Source organism: Artemia franciscana, chromosome 14 (genome assembly GCF_032884065.1).
Source record: "Artemia franciscana chromosome 14, ASM3288406v1, whole genome shotgun sequence".
In the NCBI taxonomy this organism is placed as follows: domain Eukaryota; kingdom Metazoa; phylum Arthropoda; class Branchiopoda; order Anostraca; family Artemiidae; genus Artemia; species Artemia franciscana.
Window position 1 is genome coordinate 9,460,516 of NC_088876.1, and position 20,681 is coordinate 9,481,196.

Sequence of the window (20,681 nt, forward strand, 5' to 3'; positions counted from 1 at the left end):
TATTTATTCATATTAAAATTCTTCTTTTTAGAGTTTTGGTCACAATTGAACTGTATCGCTGCTTTCTTATAGTTGCTTACCACTAACTGTTTGATTCAGTAAAAACAAAGAACAAAGGCCAATCTTTTATAGCTTATGTTATTCATTAGTAAGCAAACGGCTTCACTCTTTTAACTTTAAGGTGACAATTATATATTCCAGAGAAAGAAGAAAGGGGTCAGATTCTACAAAATTTCCTTGTCGGATTTTGTCGTCGCCAGGAGCCAAGCTATACATTCAGAATAGAATTTTCGTTATGTAAGAAATAATTGACGCCAATTAGCGAGAATATGGCTTCTATTCGCTTTTCTATCTCTGTGAAATATTCAGTCTATTTGTTCAATAATGCCAATCCTTCATTTTTTTAGTATTTTTCATATTACATAATTAATACTTGATAGTGGCAAGTGAGGTGAAAGTGTAAATTCCAAATTTGAAGATTCCATCATAAATTCATCTACCTCAGTGGTTTGTGCCACCCAAAGAAGTGTTCATATTCTACGCAGTCGTCATGTGAGCACCTAGTATTTTAATAAAAAAAAAAAAATGTTTCAATTGTTCAATGGGCCTTATAAATGAGTAATATGTAGATAACAATGCAACAAATGTAGAGAAATACTTCCATATAGAGTTTCTGAATAAAGAAAAATGAAATTGAGTCCTTTCCCCCCCCCAAAAAAAAAAATGTAAACCACAGACCTGTCGTCCAGGTAGACCTTACTTATCCTCTTCCATTATATACTCTTCATCAAGGGCACCTAAGTACGTTCTGGGCCTCGGTTCTGCCTCCGATAAAGAGAAATGATGATATTTATAATTCTCACCATTGCTTCAGAAATTTTTCATAACCTTAGTCTTGTACTGTGCCCCCCTTCCTCCTCCTCAACCCAACAGATGATTCCAAATGTGCGTGATTGCACTTTATTTACTTTGAGCACCCTTTTAATTCACTTTTATTGAGTGAATCTTTGTGCAATGAGCAATCACAATGTCCTTCTGTTTTAAATCCCTAATTGCAACATTTGTAATTCACTCTAAAGAAGAATAGTGCTGACATCTCATTACTTTATTTTTCAGTATAGACAAGAGCAGGAGAATTCCTTTTCCGATAGATCTTTACTTGCAAACAATTTGGCGACTAATGGCATTCGTAATTTAGTTACGTTCGTTAGGAGGTGATAGAACATTCAGGAGTCGTTTTGGCATGAATAAAAACTGAAATAACAGACCTGAATAGATAATCAAAACGAATAAGCAGAAAGGTACAAATCTGAAGAGGGGTTATCATTGATTAAAGGCAGCGCAATAGCGCTGCCTAAGTAAAGAGCGATGTGGACAAAATGTATTCTTTTTCTTTAGACTAGGATACTTCGTATCGAAAGACCTGTCGAAGATACTTCAAAAAGGTCTCATTCGATCGGAAATTGAAAGGGCTAGTGCCCTTTTTAATAGTCAAAAGAGAATAGAGGAAAACTAAACCCCCTCCCATCCCCACCATTTCCTCAAGCACATTCAATAAAAATTTTGAGATAGCCATTTTGTTCAGCGTAGCCCTCAGGGCAAATGTTGTAAGTTATACCCTAGGGGCATTTAAGGTTAATATAGTAAGGATAATCGTACAATCTTCGGAGGGGGCTCATTGGATTGCTAATCAGAAGTTTTAGTGCATTTTTGAGATTAAGAGTAGTCGGAGGATGGTAACCCCTCCCCAGACACACATACACATAGATACCTCGTATTTTCCCGAAATGCATCTGACAGAAATTTTTAGATAACCACTCGTTGTCGTAGAAACTTCGAAAAGAGCTCAATCGATTGAAAATTTGAAGGAATAGTATCCTTTTTAATAATCAAAGTGATTGGAGGTCAACTAACCCCCGTCCCATGCCCACCATTTCCCCAAACACATCCAATGAAAATTTTGAGATAGTCATTTTATTCAACGTAGTTGAAAGGTCCGGATATTATGTCTTTGACGATGACAACCACCCACAGCCCTCAGGGCAAGGGTCATAAGTTATGCCCTGGGGACATATAAGGTATACACTGAAACGGTAATAGTAAAAACTCCATAATGGGCTCATTTATTGGAGATCAGATGCTCTAGTGCCCTTTTCTACAAACTTCGGATGGGGCTCACTGGATTGGTAATCAGAAGTTCTAGTGTCCCTATTAAGATTCAAAGTGATCAGAGGGTGGATAACTCCCACCCCACACCTCGTATTATCCCGCAATACATCCCATAGAAATTTTGAGATGGCCATTTGTTGTCGTAGAAACTTCGAAAACAGCTCATTCGATTGGAAATTGAAAGGCCCAGTGACTTTTTTAATAGTCGAAAGTGATTGGAGGGCAACTTACGAAGTAAGGTTGAACTTCGTTGAAGTAAGGATGCTCGGGCTATTTTTTTTAAGTTTAAAAAAAACATTATTAGTTTTAATTCTCACATTTTAATGTAAGTTTATATATAATTTTTTTTCTTTTTTTTTCTCGTACTGTGCTGAACACGGCCCTTGGACATAGGGCCGAAATATTCACTGAGTTGAATTCAAATGTCTTGAAAAAAAATCCCTATTGTTTCTACTTTGTATTTCTTTGATATGGAAAGGCAGTGTGGTCTTAGTCGCTATTTTTGAGATGAAACAAGCACGCTAACATAAAGATTGTTAGGACAAGAAGTATTCTAATAGGTCTTTCACACTAACTTAGGGGGAGCACTACCCTTCAGTACATTTTCTCAATCAATTAGACGGGTAATCTTTTTTTCTTTTTCTCTCTTTTTTGTAAGAACTAATAGATTACCTATCAATTTGATATGTCAAAGCATTTCCCTGGTGAAAGTTTTTCTCAGATTGACAAAAATAAGATATATACTCGATGAAACAGGTATATATTTTCAAGATAGACTGATAAAAATAGGAAAAATTTTGCAGTTAGCAACAATTATTTTTCGCAAATGAAATTTTAAACGAAACAGCAGAATAGTCTAAATTTGTCTAACTTTAGCAGGAAAAACTCCTGGAACTTGGTTAGATCAACCTGAATTGTTAGGTAAACTCTAACATAGCTATTGATGGGAGTAGAAATACCCCCCCCCCCCCGAGGTTCAGTCTTAAATGCAACCAGGAAAACTTTGAACGTGTTGGGCTTAAGCACTCACTGTTCAGGTTACATCTATCAAGAAGGTTTCCATATGTTCCTCCCCGTAATAATAAAAAGTCGTTTTTATCATTTTCAGAAAACTTAATAACGTGATTATTTAAATTATTTACGTATACACACATAAATACAAGAAGAGTGTGAACATCCCCAGTCAGGTCATGACCAATCTGAAAAACTACCAGCCAGCAAAACTTCTTAAGGTTTGCGGCAGCTAGATACATTTTCTAAGTCACATGACCAAAAAGTGCCTACCCCCCCCCCCTTGCCTTGAGGACCTGAACTTTGCACAACTATTCATATATTTATAGTATGTTGAAACAAACTAATTTTTAAACGGAAGGCAATTGTAACTACCAAGAGCAATATTTAAACCTATATTCTTCTTTATTCTTTTCTTAATGAGGTTTCAATTCTTAAAACACCAACAAGCTAAAAAAGCTCCCCCCACTATTTGCAAAGCTTGACATTCTTGTACGAGTCCAACCATTATAAATATTTAGTAGAAAAGTTTTCTAGTTTGTTATTCAATAAAAGGTTAGTTATGTGCTTCCATTTTGGGCATGATGAAATTTGAACATAATACACTTTCAGTAGCGGTGCCAGTTGATAGAAGGAGGCAATTGACCCCTCCCTCCTTTATATTTTCGCGAACTGAAGCAACTAATACCAGCAATAACAATATTTTACAACAGTAGTCTTTTATCTTATGAATATGTCTCATTTGAAAGCTCAAAACATATATTAAATGTTTGAACACAAAAAAAACAACATTTGAGAAATCTATATATCTAATTGAATGTATGAGAAATCTAATCAAATGTGTGTCTGTGTGCGCGTGTGTCTTTTATGCATTACTACCGCTGTTCATATGATCGTCAAGAAACTATAAGGAGTTTTTGATTACACTGTTGCGAAATTTTTAGGCATAATCCCCCCCCACTTAGACCTTCTAAATACATTTTTTTTAGAAAATTGACTGAAATTAGAAACCCCAGAAAACAAATACTTGATAGTCGCTTATGTTTATATTATTCAAATTTTCTGGATATTAATTATCTGACAATACCCAACGGGTAAGTTAAAAACCGTAACCTAAAATTTTCAAATACTGGTATATTTAGAAAAAAAAGGATCATTATCTTATATGTGGGGAAGTTTTCGGAAGGGCGGAATTTTCCACGGAGGGGGATTTTCCGGTAAAATTAGAAACCCCTGAACACAAATACTTGACAGTTGCTTCCGTTCACGTTATTCACATCATCTGCAAATTAATTATCATCCAACAATGCCCAATCGTAAGTTAATAATCCTAAAAAAATTTCAAATTTGTTTAGCTTTTAAAATACGATCGTTCTTTTATGTGTTGGGATAATTTTCCAGGGGCCTTGTTATGGTGGAGGGGTTTCCCGCAAGAAAACTCTTTGGAATAAAAACTTCCAAGGAAGGATTTCTTTGGAGAAGTTTTGCGAAGAGGAGAATTTTCTGGGTGGAAATTGTCCGCGGGGGAATCAAATACTTTCAAATTTAAAAAATACGATCGTTATTAAAACGCGGGGGAGGGTGATTTTCCACGAGGTAAAAATTTCCCATTAGGAATTTTCCACGAGAGTTTTCCGCATCGAAAATGTTCCGCAAGGAGGGGGGGGGGGTATTTTCTTTTTAATCACAGCAACGCCGGTCGGGCAAGCTAGGAAAAATTTCGAATTTGATACAAATAATAGAGCATAATCAATAGCTTAAAATAAATAAAAATACAAATTTTATAATATTTCTACATATGCAACTAAAAAACAATAGAAAAGATACCTTGGATATTCCAATGTGCTAAAGTCATTCTTCAAATAACGGTATTGTGGACCAACCATTTGCTGATCTTTCCTCACATTGGACGAGGAGCTCCCTAACAATATCATTTCGTTTACCTTCAGTTCTTTGGCCCATGACACGAGCTTTCTGACGAAATCTGACCGTCGAGACTGAAAATAAATTATAATAATAAAGAACGGATTTAAAATCAGTTGATCTATAAAAAGGTCCCTAGCAGCGATGCTGATCTCCGTTTCATGGCCTTTCACCCAGCAGGTGTAGCGGAGGGTTGGGGGCCAGCCACCCTGTGCTTTTGCACACCTTTCCTGTTTACCTTCCCAGAGTTCTCCAGGTAACCTTTTAGGGCTGGCTCCACTCTGGCTGAGCTTACGAAGTCAGGACATTGACCCCGTTCCAAACAAATAGCCAGCGACACCAGGACTCGAATCCCCGTCTTCCCGGACAAAGCATTTCTAGTCTACAGAGCTAACCACTCGACTCAGCTACTAATAATCCGAAAACCAGGGAGTGTATCCGATTTATTCGAATTTTACTGGAGAAGGAACGTGGCTTTGGAGCTTCATGAACTGTTGATTCAATCCAATGGTCACAATTATACTCACAATTTCTCATGAATCACAATATCATGAGTATATCTCATGGTATACTCACAATTTCTCATGAGAGCCAATTCTTCAAACTTGAAGCTTATCGCGGGAACTTTTTTTTCAAGGATTTAAACAAGAAAGTTTTTACTTAATGACACAGCCTAAGTAAATAAAGCCGTTCTTTTTGGCTCACTGTACTTGCATTAGTATCCAGATAAATTGTTTTGTTTATCTGAATCAGCTGATCTTTTCTGATCTTCAGAAAAAATGTCTTATGCAGAGGTAGAGATAAAGTTCTATGCCACTTAATTTCTACTGAAAACTAAAAGCAGTGCCGTTTTTTAAATCCAAGGTTGAAAGGGTGTTTAAGTTGAAGCCACGAAGTTTTTCTTCAAGATTTGGTTGATTTTTTTTTTCCCCATTGAAAAGTTTGTCAATATACTTTATCGTAACAATTATGGAGAAACGATAAATACAATTTAATCAAATACTTGCCTTTTCCATAGGAGAACGAAGAAGCAGAATCAAGTCGTGTAATTATGGTGTGTCCCACTGTCACTTCGGTGACCAACAGAGTACATATTTCTTTAAACTTTTAGCACACTACACACACACACACTTACTTATATTTGACAGACTTAGTCTAGTACTGAAAACTTAAAAATATACAATTCAGTCGAAAAACCACATAACAATAGATGTAAATCGCAACATCAAACACATTCATGGAATAACATTAAATATAATTATCATGACAGAAAGAAATACACCTCAACAAGAGCTAAGAGCTCGTATGGCACTTGTGACGAGGCAAGAAGAGCTAAGAGCCAAGAGCTCATATGATGAGCTCTAAAAAATTCTAAGAATCAATAGATTGATTTAAAAAGAAAATTAGAGGCTTAATGCCGGTCAGGATTTAAAATAAGAGCTCTGAGTCACGATGTCCTTATAAATATCAAAATTCATTAAGATCCGATCACCAACCTCATTTTTTCTAATTTTTCTCTCCCTTTAGCCCCCCCCCCCATGGTCGAATTTGGGAAAACGACTTTATCAAGTCAATAGCAGCTCCCTGACACGTCTACTAATTTTCATCGTCCTAGCACGTCCAGAAGCACCAAACTCGCCAAACCACTGAACCCCTCCCCCCAACTCCACCAAAGAGAGCGAATCCAGTACGGTTACGTTAATCACGTATCAAGGTCATTTGCTTTTTCTATCCACCAAGCTTCATCCCAATTCCTCCAATCCAAGCATTTTCCAAGATTTCCTCCTCCAACTCCCCCCAATGTCAACAGATCTGGTCGGTATTTGAAATAAGAGCTCTGAGACATGAATTCCTTCTAAATATCAAATTTCATTAAGATCCGGTCACCGTTCTTAAGTTAAAAATACTTCAATTTTTCTAATTTTTCCAAATTAACACCCCCCAGCTCCTCCAAAGAGAACGGATCCGTTTCAATTATGTCCATCACGTATCTAGAACTTGTGCTTATTCTTCCCATCAAGTTTCATCCCGATCTCTCCACTCCAAACTCCCCCCAATGTCACCAAATCCAGTCGGGATTTAAAATAAGAGCTTTGAGACACGATATCCTTCTAAAAATCAAATTTCATTGAGATCCGATCACCCGCTCGTAAGTTAAAAAATACCTCATTTTTTCTAATTTTTCAGGATTAACCCCCCCCCCCACAACTACCCCAAGGAGAGCGGATCCGTTCCGGTTAGGTCAATCATGTATCTAGGACTTGTGCTTATTTTTCCCACCAAGTTTCATCCCAATCCCTTCACTCTAAGTGCTTTCCAAGATTTTAGGTTTCCCCCTCCCTACTCCCCCCCCCGTGTCACCAGATCCGGTCAGGATTTAAAATAATAGCTCTGAGACACGATATCCTTCCAAACATCAAATTTCATTAAGATCTGATCAAACGTTTGTAAGTTAAAAATACTTCTTTTTTTCTATTTTTTCCGAATTAACCGGCCCCCCACCCCCAGATGGTCGAATCGGGAAAACGACTATTTCTAATTTAATCTGGTCCAGTCCCTGATACGCCTGCCAAATTTCATCGTCCTAGCTTACCTGGAAGTGCCTAAAGTAGCAAAACCGGGACCGACAGATCGACAGACAGACCGACAGAATTTGCGATTGCTATATGTCACTTGGTTAATACCAAGTGCCATAAAAACCACACTCAAGCTACAATTTTTAATTCTGCAAAAGCAAAAGGTGGCCTGGACCATTTACGGAAGCACCTTAGGAGACAATCTCTGGACAAATCCAGACTTTTGATTTTCGTGTTGAGCAGTCCACAACTACCTTTGAGGCAGACAAAAAAGACAGACAGGCCAGTGGATTGTCCATCATATATACCGGCAATGACTTGCATTTCTAAGACGTGTACAGGAATAGAAACTAGAAGGTTCAGAAATATTATTTTGATTGATTTTCGAAAGGTGTAAGTCATTGAAAATTAGAAACATCAGTGAAACCATCTACAGGGAGTCGATCGACCGGGAGCAATAAAAGGATGGGCCATACCGGAGATTAATACCGAAGATAATGAACCTGCAAAACAGAAAATGATCAGTGAGGTGCCAGAAAAGATTTGAGAAGTGATACGATGTATTCGAGAGATGAAAAACTTGGGGAGTTGAGTGATGATGTAAAAAATAATGAAAGGAAAAAGAAAGTGGATGGATATTTAGAGTAAAGAAATAAGGATTGGATTATCATGCAAAAAGGAAGGAGCCCTCTGTGAATTTTATATACGAAATTATCCGCACATTTATCCAAATATCGTCGCAATGCTTAATTGACCTGGTATAGAGGTTATCCTATAACAAAAGGTTGAATGATACCAATCCAAATTATCATTTGGCAGTAGTGTTTTTAAGGATTAACTTTAGTACACTTTCCTGAGGAGGAAGTATCAAAATTCTACCTGAAAATAATGAAAAACAAACAAAACTCAATATTATACATTCATAGCGTGTCTGAGAATTGAGACGGGAACACAATTTATTTGGGGGTCAATTGTTCATTAAAAATAAAGTAAAAAAAGGCCAAATAGTGTCCCAAATAATCAAAAAATTTCTTGCAATTCACCTGCTCCCCTCATGATTCACAAAAGTGGAAGGATATCCTATGACATAGAGGTTAGCTTACAAATTTCGACTTAAAACTGACATTTATAAAGAGCATCCAAACATCCCCTCTTCATATCCAAACACTAGCAAATTGTGTTGTGGAAGAGCACTACTGCCTTTATAGTTCTTCCTTGTGCTCCACATTCAAATATATTTTGAAAACAATCCAGAGACTGATTTTTTACCACCATCTATACAGTCTGATAGAATTGTGCAAGTCAACAATAAGAGTATGGATCAATAAGAACAACCTAAGAATATCCACTGGCGAACAGGGTTGCCAACTGGACATATTTCTATGTGCTGGGACATAATGACTCAATAGGGCAACTAAGGAACACATTTTAGAAATTTAGGATACAAAAAGGAAACCTTTTTCAAGTTTATGACATAAAACACATAATTTCCCTACCAGATATACGTTTTTATGAAAAAAAACTCACTCTTCACCAAACTAGTGCCAAAACTACTTATCTAGTACTATATCTACTTAACTTCTTACTTTCTACTAATCTTTTGCATTTTATACTGTATTTTTCGGAGTTACTTCCTCTTTGCCGAAGGCAACTATGCGCAAATACTCTTAAAATCCTTAAGAGTTTGTATTGTTTCATCTATAAACGATTGTATTTCTCCTAGTTTTTACACTACAGTCAAGATAATAGACAAGCAGGCACCGTTTTCGTTAACACTGACTTCCGGCTTCCGATAGCCATTTATCAGTTTATCAAGTATTGACAACTGAAAATGAAAAGTTTAGAAAATTAAAATTTTGGATTCTTGATGGTCTGGAATCAAAATAAAAGCCAAGCACTCAGGGTATATTTCGTCAGTCTGAATTTTTTTGGGAAATAGCGACACGGTCAAAATGGATTATTTTTTCTGACCAAGGCTCTGACCATTTGATTGGAAATTTAGAGTTCTTTTTAAGAATTCTCTATTTTTAAGAAGCTCTTTTTAAGAATCAAAAGTGATTGGAGGACGATGAAAAGTGATTTTTCCAAACACATCCAAACAAAATTTTGAGATTGCCATTTTGTTCAGCATAGTTGAAAAGCCCAGCAATTATGTTTTTGTGGGTAACAACCCCCCAAGGCCCTGAGGGCAAGGGCTATGAGTTATACCAGTTGCCCATAATTCCCGTAGTAGCATAATATTTGTAGTCATGAATATATGATGAGTCGAAGGTAATAGGCTTGAGACTGTCAGTGCAGGATTTCGACTCTTGTTGATAGAAGAAAATCGCCAAGTGCTGAAAACTATGTTTTGACCAAGATGGGCCCAGGATTGCACAAAGCCTGCATTCATACCGGAGGTCCCAGAGACTTTCTGCTGTCCGGTTCTAAGCACTTCGGTGAAGACTTGAGACTATATGTTGATCCCCGTCCTGCACTGGTATCCGGGATCATTGCTTTTCCTGAGGCCAAAATTATTTCAATAATTTAAAGAACCTGACAATTTGAAATTGGGATTAAAAAATTACTATTGTATCGTTATTTTGACAGACGAATTCAGACGATTCGAACTGGACTTATTAGGAGTTTCAGAAGCTCACATCCCTCGGCTAGGAAGCATGAAATTAGATGATATAGAATTTGCTTACTCAGACAGGAAGTATGGGGTGCATAGACAGGAAGTAGGGCTATGATAAGTAAGTAAGCTGCTAAGTCTTCTTTAGGCTGGGAAGGTATCAATAATAGAATACTAACTGCTCATTTCATGACTAAAAAGTTTAGGGCATCAGTTATAGTAGTATATGCCCCTGTAGAACCGACTGATGGATATACTAGTGACTCAGACAAATTTTATTTAAAGTTACAGGAGCAAATAGGCAGGGTCCCAGGTGTAAATATGGTGTTTTTACTAGGAGATTTTAACGCCCAGGTCAGTAAAAATAGGGATAGATAGTATTCTAGCCTAGATAAATTTGGTGTAGAAAGGAAACAGTAATGGCTACTGAATTTTGCAAATTTGTGGGAATAACAATCTAGTTATAACCAATACGGTGTTTGGTAATAAAATGGCCCATAAGTTGACATGGTATTCAGGTGGTGGTAAGAGAACAAACCTTATTGATCATGTTATAGTGAACACAAGACTGGCAGGATCAATACAAGATACTAGGGTATTTAGAAGTGCTGTTATTGATGTTAAAAATAAAAAACACCATCTAGTGGTGTCTAGGGTTAATTTAAAACTGAAATTTTCTGAAGGTTAACTACTACCGAGATGTTATGACGTTAGTAGACTCTAGGATGAAGATTCGAGAGAAAATTCCCAGGAACAGTTGAATATTAAACTGGAGAGTTTAAAATTTGACAATGTGGAAGATGATTAGATAAACAATTTGTGAAGTTGCGGATGGTGTCTAAGGGAAGAACGTTAGGAATGCAGGCTTTATGTTTATTAGAGAAGAGAAGGGGTTTGTACAAGAGTTACTTGAATGATAGACCATACGAAAATAAAAGAAACGTAAAGAAGCGGAGAAAACATTAAAATATGAACTAAGGGGGTTTGAAGGTGAGGCCATGGATAAAACTACCGTGGATCTGGAAGATGCAGCTAGACGGCATAATAGTAAAATATTGCAGTGGCATGTTAATAAATTGAGAGGGAGTAGTCAATTCGGACTTGTCCCAGTTAAAGATAGGAAAGAGTTAAAAAAAAGATGGGCAAAAATTTTGAGAACGTGCTAAAACGAGACAGAGTTGCAAAAAAAGATATAGAGAGAAATGAAAAAGTTTGTGATACCTTGGATGTGAAGGAAGATTTGTTTTACGAAGAAGAATTAGTGACAATACTAAAAGGACTAAAAAAAAGGCTCCAGGTGCTGATAGTGTGGTAAATGAGTTTCTTAAATATGCCGGCTCTGAGGTTAGAAATAAGTTACTGAAAATTACGAATATGATTTTTAAAACAGGAGGAGTACCTAACGATTTTAAGAAAACCTTAATTAAATCATTATATAAGAAAGGTAATACGAGTGAGTGCGGTAATTATCGAGGCATTAGCCTGGTCTCTGTAGGTAGCAAATTACCTAGTAATATGATACTTTTTAGACTGAGAGATGCTGTAGGCAAAGTTTTAAGAGAAGAACAGTGCGGTTTTATAAAAGGTAGAGGATATGTCGACCAAATTTTCACTCTTAGATTAATAATTGAAAAAGTTTCTGAGTTGTCAAACACATTTGGTCCTCAGTTTTATAGATTATGAGCAAGCGTTCGATTCTGTTGATAGAAGAACCTTGGCAAAGGTCTCATCCTTGTATGATATACCAGACAAATATATTAATGTGATTAGTGATTTGTATTATTTTAACTTTAACTTTTAGAACCAACTTAAACTTTTTCCACAAGTCAAGTTGTTCAAAGAAAATTAAAGAGCTCCATGGAGCTAAGAATGAGCAAAAATAAAGTCAAATAATCTTCTGAGCGTAAAACTACCAGAGATCACTATCAATAAATAAATGAAGCTCAAAACAAACAGAAATTACAATAAATAGCCGATTCAAACTCAAAACGAGCAAAAATTTACATGAGTAGGTCTTAAACCCCTATGCCTTCTCAAAATCAGAACACAATTTGGGTTTTACTGAAAAAAGCAAAGGAACAAATGGCCGTGTATTGTCGGTTAAATTGACATCTATAGACATTTCTTCATTAAGATTTTGATAATTTTTCATTTATGAAAGTAAGAAAGGTGAAAACATTTGAAGCGTATTTTGATTTCAGTAAAGCGCAAATTGTGTTCTGGTCTTGAGGAGGCATAGGGGTTATCAGCCCTACTCATGTTAATTTATGCTCGTTTTCAGTTTGACTCGGATATTTATTGTAACTTCTGTTCATTTTGAAGTTTCATTTATTTATTGATAGTGATTTCTGGTAGTTTTATGCTTGGAAGATTATTTGAATCTGTTTTTGCTCATTCTTGGCTTGATGTAGCTCTTTACTTTTCTTCGAAAAACGTGTCTTGGGGAACTTTTTTAATTAATCGTTCGTTTTTTATTGACAAAGTCTTTTTCATGGAAAAAGAAATATTGTAGATCTTTTCAGTTTTCTTCTATAAGAATCCATAGTAAGGGTTGCTATTTGTATGTTGGAGAAACAGTTTGTATGTTATTTTGTATTAAATCAGGAGTTAAGCATTGTTGTGTTCTATCCCCCTTGATATGGATGAACTTTGTCTTAAGGAGCAAAGGAAAGGCAATGAGAGATAATAGAATCAAATGGGAGGGGAACTCTCCCGGACTTAGATTATGTTGATGATTTAAGCATTCTAGATGAAAGTGTGAGCAAAATGAACGAACTTTTAGAAGTTTTGCGAGTTCAGAGGGCTAGAATAGGTTTGAAAATTAATGTTAAGAAGACTAAGTCACTAGGGCTAGGAATAAGTGAAGATTAAAAGGTGGGGTTGGGTAACGAAAATATTGATCAGGTGGGCAGCTTCACTTACATTGGTAGTATTATTAGTAAAGACGGTGGGAGCGATGAAGATGTTAAAAGTGGAATAGCCAAGGCTCAGGGTATTTTTTTGTTTTTTTATAGTTAATAGGAAGATAAGGCTGCAAACCAAGATTAGAATATTGGAAGCTACAGTGATGATAGTGGTCAAATATGGCTCTGAAGCATAGGCGCTTCAAAAAGCAGATGAAGATTTGCTATATGTTTTCAGAGAAATTGCCTTCGGATTGTTCTAAGTACCCGGCTGACTGACCGTATTTGAGACAGTGGGCTGTACGAAAAATACGGTTCAATCCCGCTTTTTAGGGCTATAATGAAAAAAAGGTGGAGATGGCTAGGACCCGTTCTGCGGATGAAGGATGACAGATTGCCGAAGATTGTCCCTTTTGTCCAACCGTCTAGGGCTAAACAGAAAGCAGTCCGTCCTCGTCTGGGGTTTAAATGAAAGGGGAACTTCCTGGGAGGGTGTAAAGAGAAAGGCTTTGAATAGATTGGATTGGAGGAGGAGCGTGTGTAGCTGTATTGGCTTCAGGCGGCTTGGTGCTGCAGCGAGTTGTTAGTAGTAGTAGCAGCATAATATACGTTATTGGTGGTCATATAAGCTTCGAAGGAGGCTCATTGGATTGGAAATCAGAAGTTCTAGTGCCCTTTCTAAGAATTACACGTGGTTGGAGGGCGACAGACCATTCCCCTCTCGTAATCTTTTCCCAAAAGCATCAGATAGGAATTTTGGGATAACCATTTTGTTTAAAAAAAAATTTTGAAGATCATATAACAAGGCATTTGGGATTGACACTACCCCCCAGCCTGAGGGTAAGTTTTGTAAGTTACGTCCTGAGGCATATAAGGTTTATATGGAAGGGGTGGTCGTCTAATCTTTAGAGGAAGTTCATTTGATTTGAAATTGAAGGTTTTAGTTCCCTTTTAAGAGCCAAATGTTATAAGAGAGGGCAATTAGCCCTTTCCTCTTGCGCCCTCTTTTCCCCAGACGCATGTGGTCAAAACTGTGAGATAGCCATTTTGTTCAAAATAGTCCAAAGAACATGTAAAAATCCAGAAATAAATATAGCAGATATAAATTCCTTTGATAATTGAAACTCTAAACGACTATAAATCATAGGCAGCACAATAGCACTGCTAAAGTAAAGAGCGATGTGGCACAGTTTGTTGTCTTTTGAACACAGTTTATTGAACTTCGTATAGAAGGCTTTGTCGTAGAAACTTCGAAGTGAGCTCATTCGATTGGAAATTGAAAAGTCCATTGTTCTTTTTAAGAGTCAAAAGTGATTGAAGTGCAGCCCAGCTTATCCGGCGTTCTGGAGCGTCACTTGACTCCTGGATAATATCTTATGACATACGCAAGAAGTACTCTGATTGGCAATAAGCTACCAAAGGATGTAAAAATGGTGACCCTCATACCAAACATACCAGTCAAGAGGAATTTTCGTTGGAAGATTAGCCTTAAGCTTCCACTAGTAGTTTTCGGTTTACATGTTTTTATGAGTTTTGTGCTTTCCCACTAATTCATTCTGTATGGATGTAATAAATAAATATGTTTCGTTCTCATTATTTTGATGTTAACTGGTCGCTTTGAAAGAGGTTTACAAAGCACCTTTTGGTCAATAATACAAGTTGTAAAGAAAACTAGTTTCTGAGATTCCAAGATGAACATATTATGGACATATTTAAGACAATAAAGGGACATAATTTGACTAATAATGACACATTTTTAGATGCTCAGGGGGCATATTCATGGACCAAACAGTTGGCAACCCTGCTGGCGAATTTGGGCTACTTTGTTATGCTAAAGGTTTTTTTTTTCAATAAGGTCTAGTTCTTTTGATGTTGTGGCAACTACCACTTTGGCTGCAAGAGCCAGCTGTTCGTGTGAATCCATTGCATTATCTGTTAAATTAACTATCTTTTATTCTTAACTTCTTAGGAGATGTTTACTGCAGCTAGTAGCTCTTTTGTAGGTTTCATGGCTGTTTAATCTTTATTTCATCCTGAAACACATAATTTTGCATTAGTTTGGTACACATATCGCTGAAAAAAATGATAAATAGAGACAGAATCAACATGGTAAATTTATGGCAAATATAACCTTTAAGATGACTTTCAAGAGTCGTCAACATCCCTAGGAAGAATTCCTGATATATTCGTAATCAGCGGGTTTATTCAGCCCTCTCCCCCCTCCATGATGAAAAGGCATACATTGTAGGAAAATATTCTTCATTTATTTTTTGTCCATAATTTATTTCAATACTTTAATTGCGTTTTTTGTATTTTCTACAATAAATGATAAGAGTGTCAAATAATCTCTGACAAAACAAAGGCACTTAAAATTCCTCTGACAATGCTAAAACGCGAAACTGAAACATTACCTTTGTAAGAAGGGTCCTAATTTGTACCACGATCAACTTCAGTTTATCGATGATATATACTGCAAAATAAAGTAAATCAAATGAGTATAATCCTGAAAAGCAACTCTTGGGTACCAGTGGCTTCAATTAGGTGGGCAGAAGGCACTGAGGCAAAAGCCGTTCTTAAGATTAGCCGTTCATTTGTTTTCAACCCCCCCCCCCCAAAAAAAAAAATTCGGTATTTAATGAAGAATGGCTTATTTTGGATACTTTTACTGAGTAATTTCAAAACATCCCCCCCATGTCTTGAAAAATACACCTCCCTCTAATTTCATAAATTGGTGGCGTTATTAGGCATACTAAAATTTAATCTAAGCAGAGGAACGAATTTGAAGACATGGGACATAGAAGCCTACATGGAAGCTCAAGAGGCGGTCATTTCCGATTAGAACCGAAAAAAAGCATTGAGTCAAAAAGGGAATTTCAAGTCTCAACAATTCTATTAAGAAGAAAACAAAATTATTTAATATTTGAGAATATATTACAGGAAATATTTTGATTTCCAATTGTGTTTCATATATTTAAGTAAGAATATTGATTAGAAAATATCATAGAGAAAAAAAAAAACATTGATATCATAATTTATCCGACATCAGACAGAAAATATAGGCCATTCTAGAAGCCCTAAAATAGAAGCTCATGGCATACTATCCACGATTACTCCCAGAAATGGGCGATCGGGAGGGCAATAGCCTTCATCGCGAAAAAGGATGAAAATGAAAAAATTCACCTCGAGCCCTTAGTCCTGTTTATTTAACCCTTATATCATTGGTCCTATTTAAAATCAAGTCATTTTCATTTTTATGACAACACTACAAGATATTCACACATTTAAATTGCATCAATTATTCACATTGCAAATATTCACTGGAAAATCCCCCTTCCTCCTGGCAGCAGAACGACAACTCAATGAATTTCCATATTACTGTGCTGACGGAATAAACCGCCATGATCTAGTAAGTCAAACGCTTTTTTACATTCCAGGGCCATGGTTGTGACCACTTGGTTCTTACACAAATCTTCTTTCCACAGTTTACATATCGGGCGAAAACACTCATCTCCTTATTTGGCAAATTCTGACCACATCGGTCATCTATACTAAACTTGTAGCTTATGTTCACTTAACACTGTCTTAATATAGAGGTATAATCCGATTGGTCGAAATGGCAAAATTATTCTAAAGAATTAAATGTCTTTAAAAAAAATTGTGTTTTTTTTTCAAAAAAAAGCACAACTTTATTGGCGGAACTATATCTATAGATGGATTCGTGCACACTAACTGATTATGCAGGGGCAAAGACTGGACGTTGTTATAGAGGGCCATTGCCACCCCAGATTTTGCAACAAAAATTAGGTACTTTCATTTTGAAAGATTAAAATATCATTACCCCTTCCCTACATTTTTTTATTGACACCCCTGTATTGAGGTTGCATGCCTCTTATAAATGATAATATTTATTTATTTTATTTTCTTTATTTCCCTCAAAAAATGAGGAAAATCAAAATCAAAATCAATCATCAAAAAATGATATATTCGATCTCCGTTGAAGAAAGGTTTATTTAAGTTATAAAAGTCCTCAAATGATGGGTCTGACATTTTAAACAACTTGATAAATTAAAATTACAAGCACAGATGACATGAATATAAAAACAACTAAGTTTGATACTTCAAATATTTTGAAAGGAAAATCTCCAATTAAAACATTATAAAATCAAAAATAGAATCTAATAGCAATCACCGTGGCGCTCCTCCCTTTCCGTCTTAGGCAAGAATGGGGGATGTTTTGTTACAGGTAAGTTTTAACGTTGTAGTGGAAACCTTCAAGGGTGAACGGAGGCTTCATGTCCAATGTACAGTTAATCATATTTCAAATCTATCTTGGCATCAATTTCATTCAGGGGCTTTTGCAAAAAATACAAAGCAGCAATATTTTCAAACACAATATAGTGAATCTTGAAATTAATAAAGCATAGGCGATTAATGAAGCTCTACAGACAAGAAACAAAGCATACTTCTCTAAAAGATCTATTATACATCCTTACCTTCACATCCAAGGTACAATTCAGCTACATCTATAGAATAAGGAGAATGACCAACCACTGGCAGTAAAGACGGATGGTTCAAATATCCAACTTTTTCAACTTCGTCTGAAAATGACTGTAGAAGTAGGTCTATGGAAAGCTGTCCAACATTACCAAGAGACAATGATGGCTGCAATATATTAATGAGTTCAAAGTTAAGAATGGCAAATATATATCAATAAATCTCATTTATGATTTTGAAAATAGAGATCCTTAAAATAATCCTTGACAGGGTTTTAATTAAACATTTTTGTAAGCAAAAACAGCTGTAAAACACTGCAAATCTATAAGAAAACCAAAAAAAGGGCCTATGGAACGATTGATCTTCACTTATAAATCAATCTTATTACCCAAAAAAGAAAAAAAATAACAAAATGATAACTTTGAATCATTACTGTAAGAGCTTTACCAGCCTACACATGGTTTGCTTCTGAATGTGTGTTTGTGAGTTTTATCTCTGATCGCATCCTCATTTATTCTAGTTTTAATTTTGAACATATAAAGACCCTTATATTTCAGATTTGCCAACGCTGAGATAACCGTCCTTTGGTCAAAGTTGACAAATGACTGGCTAAAGTTCTTTGACAGTATTTCAGGTTTCTGTTCTTTATTTGTGTATTTCTAAAAGTTTGTAAATATGTCCCAGATATACCTATGTATTATGTATCCTATTAGTACTAGATCTACAGGATTATTTGGTTAAATTCACAAAAGACCACTGCTCTTCTCAAAGGTTGCAGAAGAATAAATAGATCTCTAGAAGCCCTAAAACTTCATCTAAAAGCCAGCAAACTTTGCTTGTCTTCAACAATTCAGATTTTATAGAAATGTTTACAAAACTTTATATTGACTCCTTTTTTTACGACTGAAAAAATAACAATGAGCATAAAAACTTAAAACGTGCCAGGCGCAAGATTCTGTGTCAAGGTCTTCCTTTCAGAATGTTTATATCCCAAAATCCTATATCATTGTTTAACTCAGTTTAATGTATTTTATTGCTTGACCACATAGATTTCAGTTGTTTCCACTTTTCTGAGTCCATGTTGAAATAACTACAATGAAACAAGGAATTTCTGAAACCAATTTAACAATAGCTTAAAATTACTTAGTCTTGAATCAGTGTATATTTTCTCCAGTGCATTTTTCAGTTTTCTTCTGCTCCATGGCAGTCTTCTTATGGCATCTTTAAAATTTGTGTAAGGTTTAAATTATTCTTATTGTATCTGTAAGATCATACTCAAACCCTTAATTGTGCATCAAACTGTTTGGAAAACTCTACCTGAATTGGCTATAAGAGGTCACAACTTTACTATAAAAAATTAAGAATTGTGTGGTCTTTGTAGCTGGTTGGGTTGTTTTGTCATTTATTTTCTGACTGAGAAGTATCCTCATTTCATTATTTCTACCTGTATCCTACAACACTTCCCAGTCATGGAGCCTTACCAAGGACCCTGCCTTAGTCTGTTTCTTTTTTCTTTAATTTTTTTCGAGATAAAAATTTTGCTGATTGGTTGAAATGCAAAAACTAATAGTTCATCCCTAAACAAATCTAACTAGATAATATTCAATTCTTCCTTTTAATTAAATAAAGAAAACAAGTTTTTTTTAACAGAAAGTAAAGACCAACATTGAAACTCAAAACGAACAGAAATTATTCCGTATATGAAGGGTTGCTCCCTCCTCAGTACCTTGTTCTTTACGCTAAATCCGTTAGCAATTTAAAAAAGCTTCCATTTTAATTAAACAGCTCCTGTGTTTCACTATCCGTTCCTAAAAAATTGGGGCAAACAATCAAACATTGGCCTAAAAGTATTGAGGAGGGGACAACCCTTCATATACAGAGTAATTTCTGTTCCTTTTGAATTTTTATGTTAGTCCTTACTTTCGGTAAAAAAAAAAATGTTTTTTATTTAATGTCTGTTCTTTGTTCAAATAATGTAGGTAAATCTGGCTCACCCTCCATAAAATACACCCTCACTCCCCCCACACACACGGGAAACTACTCAGTGAAAACTTTATCAAAAGTAAAGTACACCCCCCCCCGTCATGTTCCCTCCAGACAGTTCAATCCTTGCTAAAAATCCCCCTCCCCGTAAAATTTATTGCAGACAATTCAGCCTGAAAGCTATCCTTAGCATACTTTCATTTGAAGAAGATTTGAATCACTAATAAGTTTCTCGATCACTTCAAAAATGCCCCATTCCGTGAAACTTTTTTTCCGAAAATCAAACCATGCAGAACATTGCTCCAGGATAATTCCTCCAGAACGTCTTCACATGCAAAATTGATTTGACAAAGAGAATGTAAGACAATTAAAAAGAATTCGTATAGGTCTGTCAAATCCCACCAGTTTTCTTGGAGAATTCACCCCTCCTGGAAATATTCCTCCTTAATGAAGATTCTTCCAATGGAAAACCATCCCAAGGACAGAATTCCCCCCAAAAAAAAAACATCTACACACTTCCCAATAACAAATAACATATGTAAGCTATGGGCAAAGTTCATAACTTACTAGCCTCTCCCCATAGACTGTGGGGGTTCATTTACCCCTTAAGACATACTTATTTGATCTTTCAACTACACTGAAAAAGATGGCTAACTCAAAATTTTGATCAGATAACTTTAGGAAATAAATTGGACTAGGAGGGTGCCAATTGCCCTCTCATCTTTTTTGTCACCTAAAAAGGGCCCTAGAACTTTTTATTTCCATTCGAATGCACCCACTCCCAATCTTTCATGATCATTATTTCAATACAATCTCCACTGGAAAAAACTAAATGAAATTAAATAAACACACATCCATGATCTGTCTTCTGGCAAAAATAGCAAAATTCCACATTTTTGTATACAGGACTTGAAATTTCTACAGTAGGGTTCTCTGGTAAACTGAATCTGATGGTGTGATTTATTTCAAGATTCCTTGAATTTTACGGGCTGTTTCTTCTCTAATTCA

General features: G+C 35.9%; 1 protein-coding gene across 1 annotated transcript in view; it reads right to left on the reverse strand.

Annotated features, from left to right (window-relative positions):
- The window catches only part of LOC136035285 (proteasome assembly chaperone 2-like), a 45,729-nt gene that overhangs the window by 19,772 nt on the left and 5,276 nt on the right, over window positions 1-20,681 (reverse strand). Inside the window, exons 2-4 of the mRNA XM_065716968.1 lie at window positions 17,690-17,858; window positions 15,608-15,666; window positions 5,008-5,177 (exon numbers count right to left, since the gene is read on the reverse strand). Of these exons, the coding sequence (XP_065573040.1) occupies window positions 5,008-5,177; window positions 15,608-15,666; window positions 17,690-17,858 (398 nt within the window). The remainder of the gene's footprint in view (window positions 1-5,007; window positions 5,178-15,607; window positions 15,667-17,689; window positions 17,859-20,681) is intronic.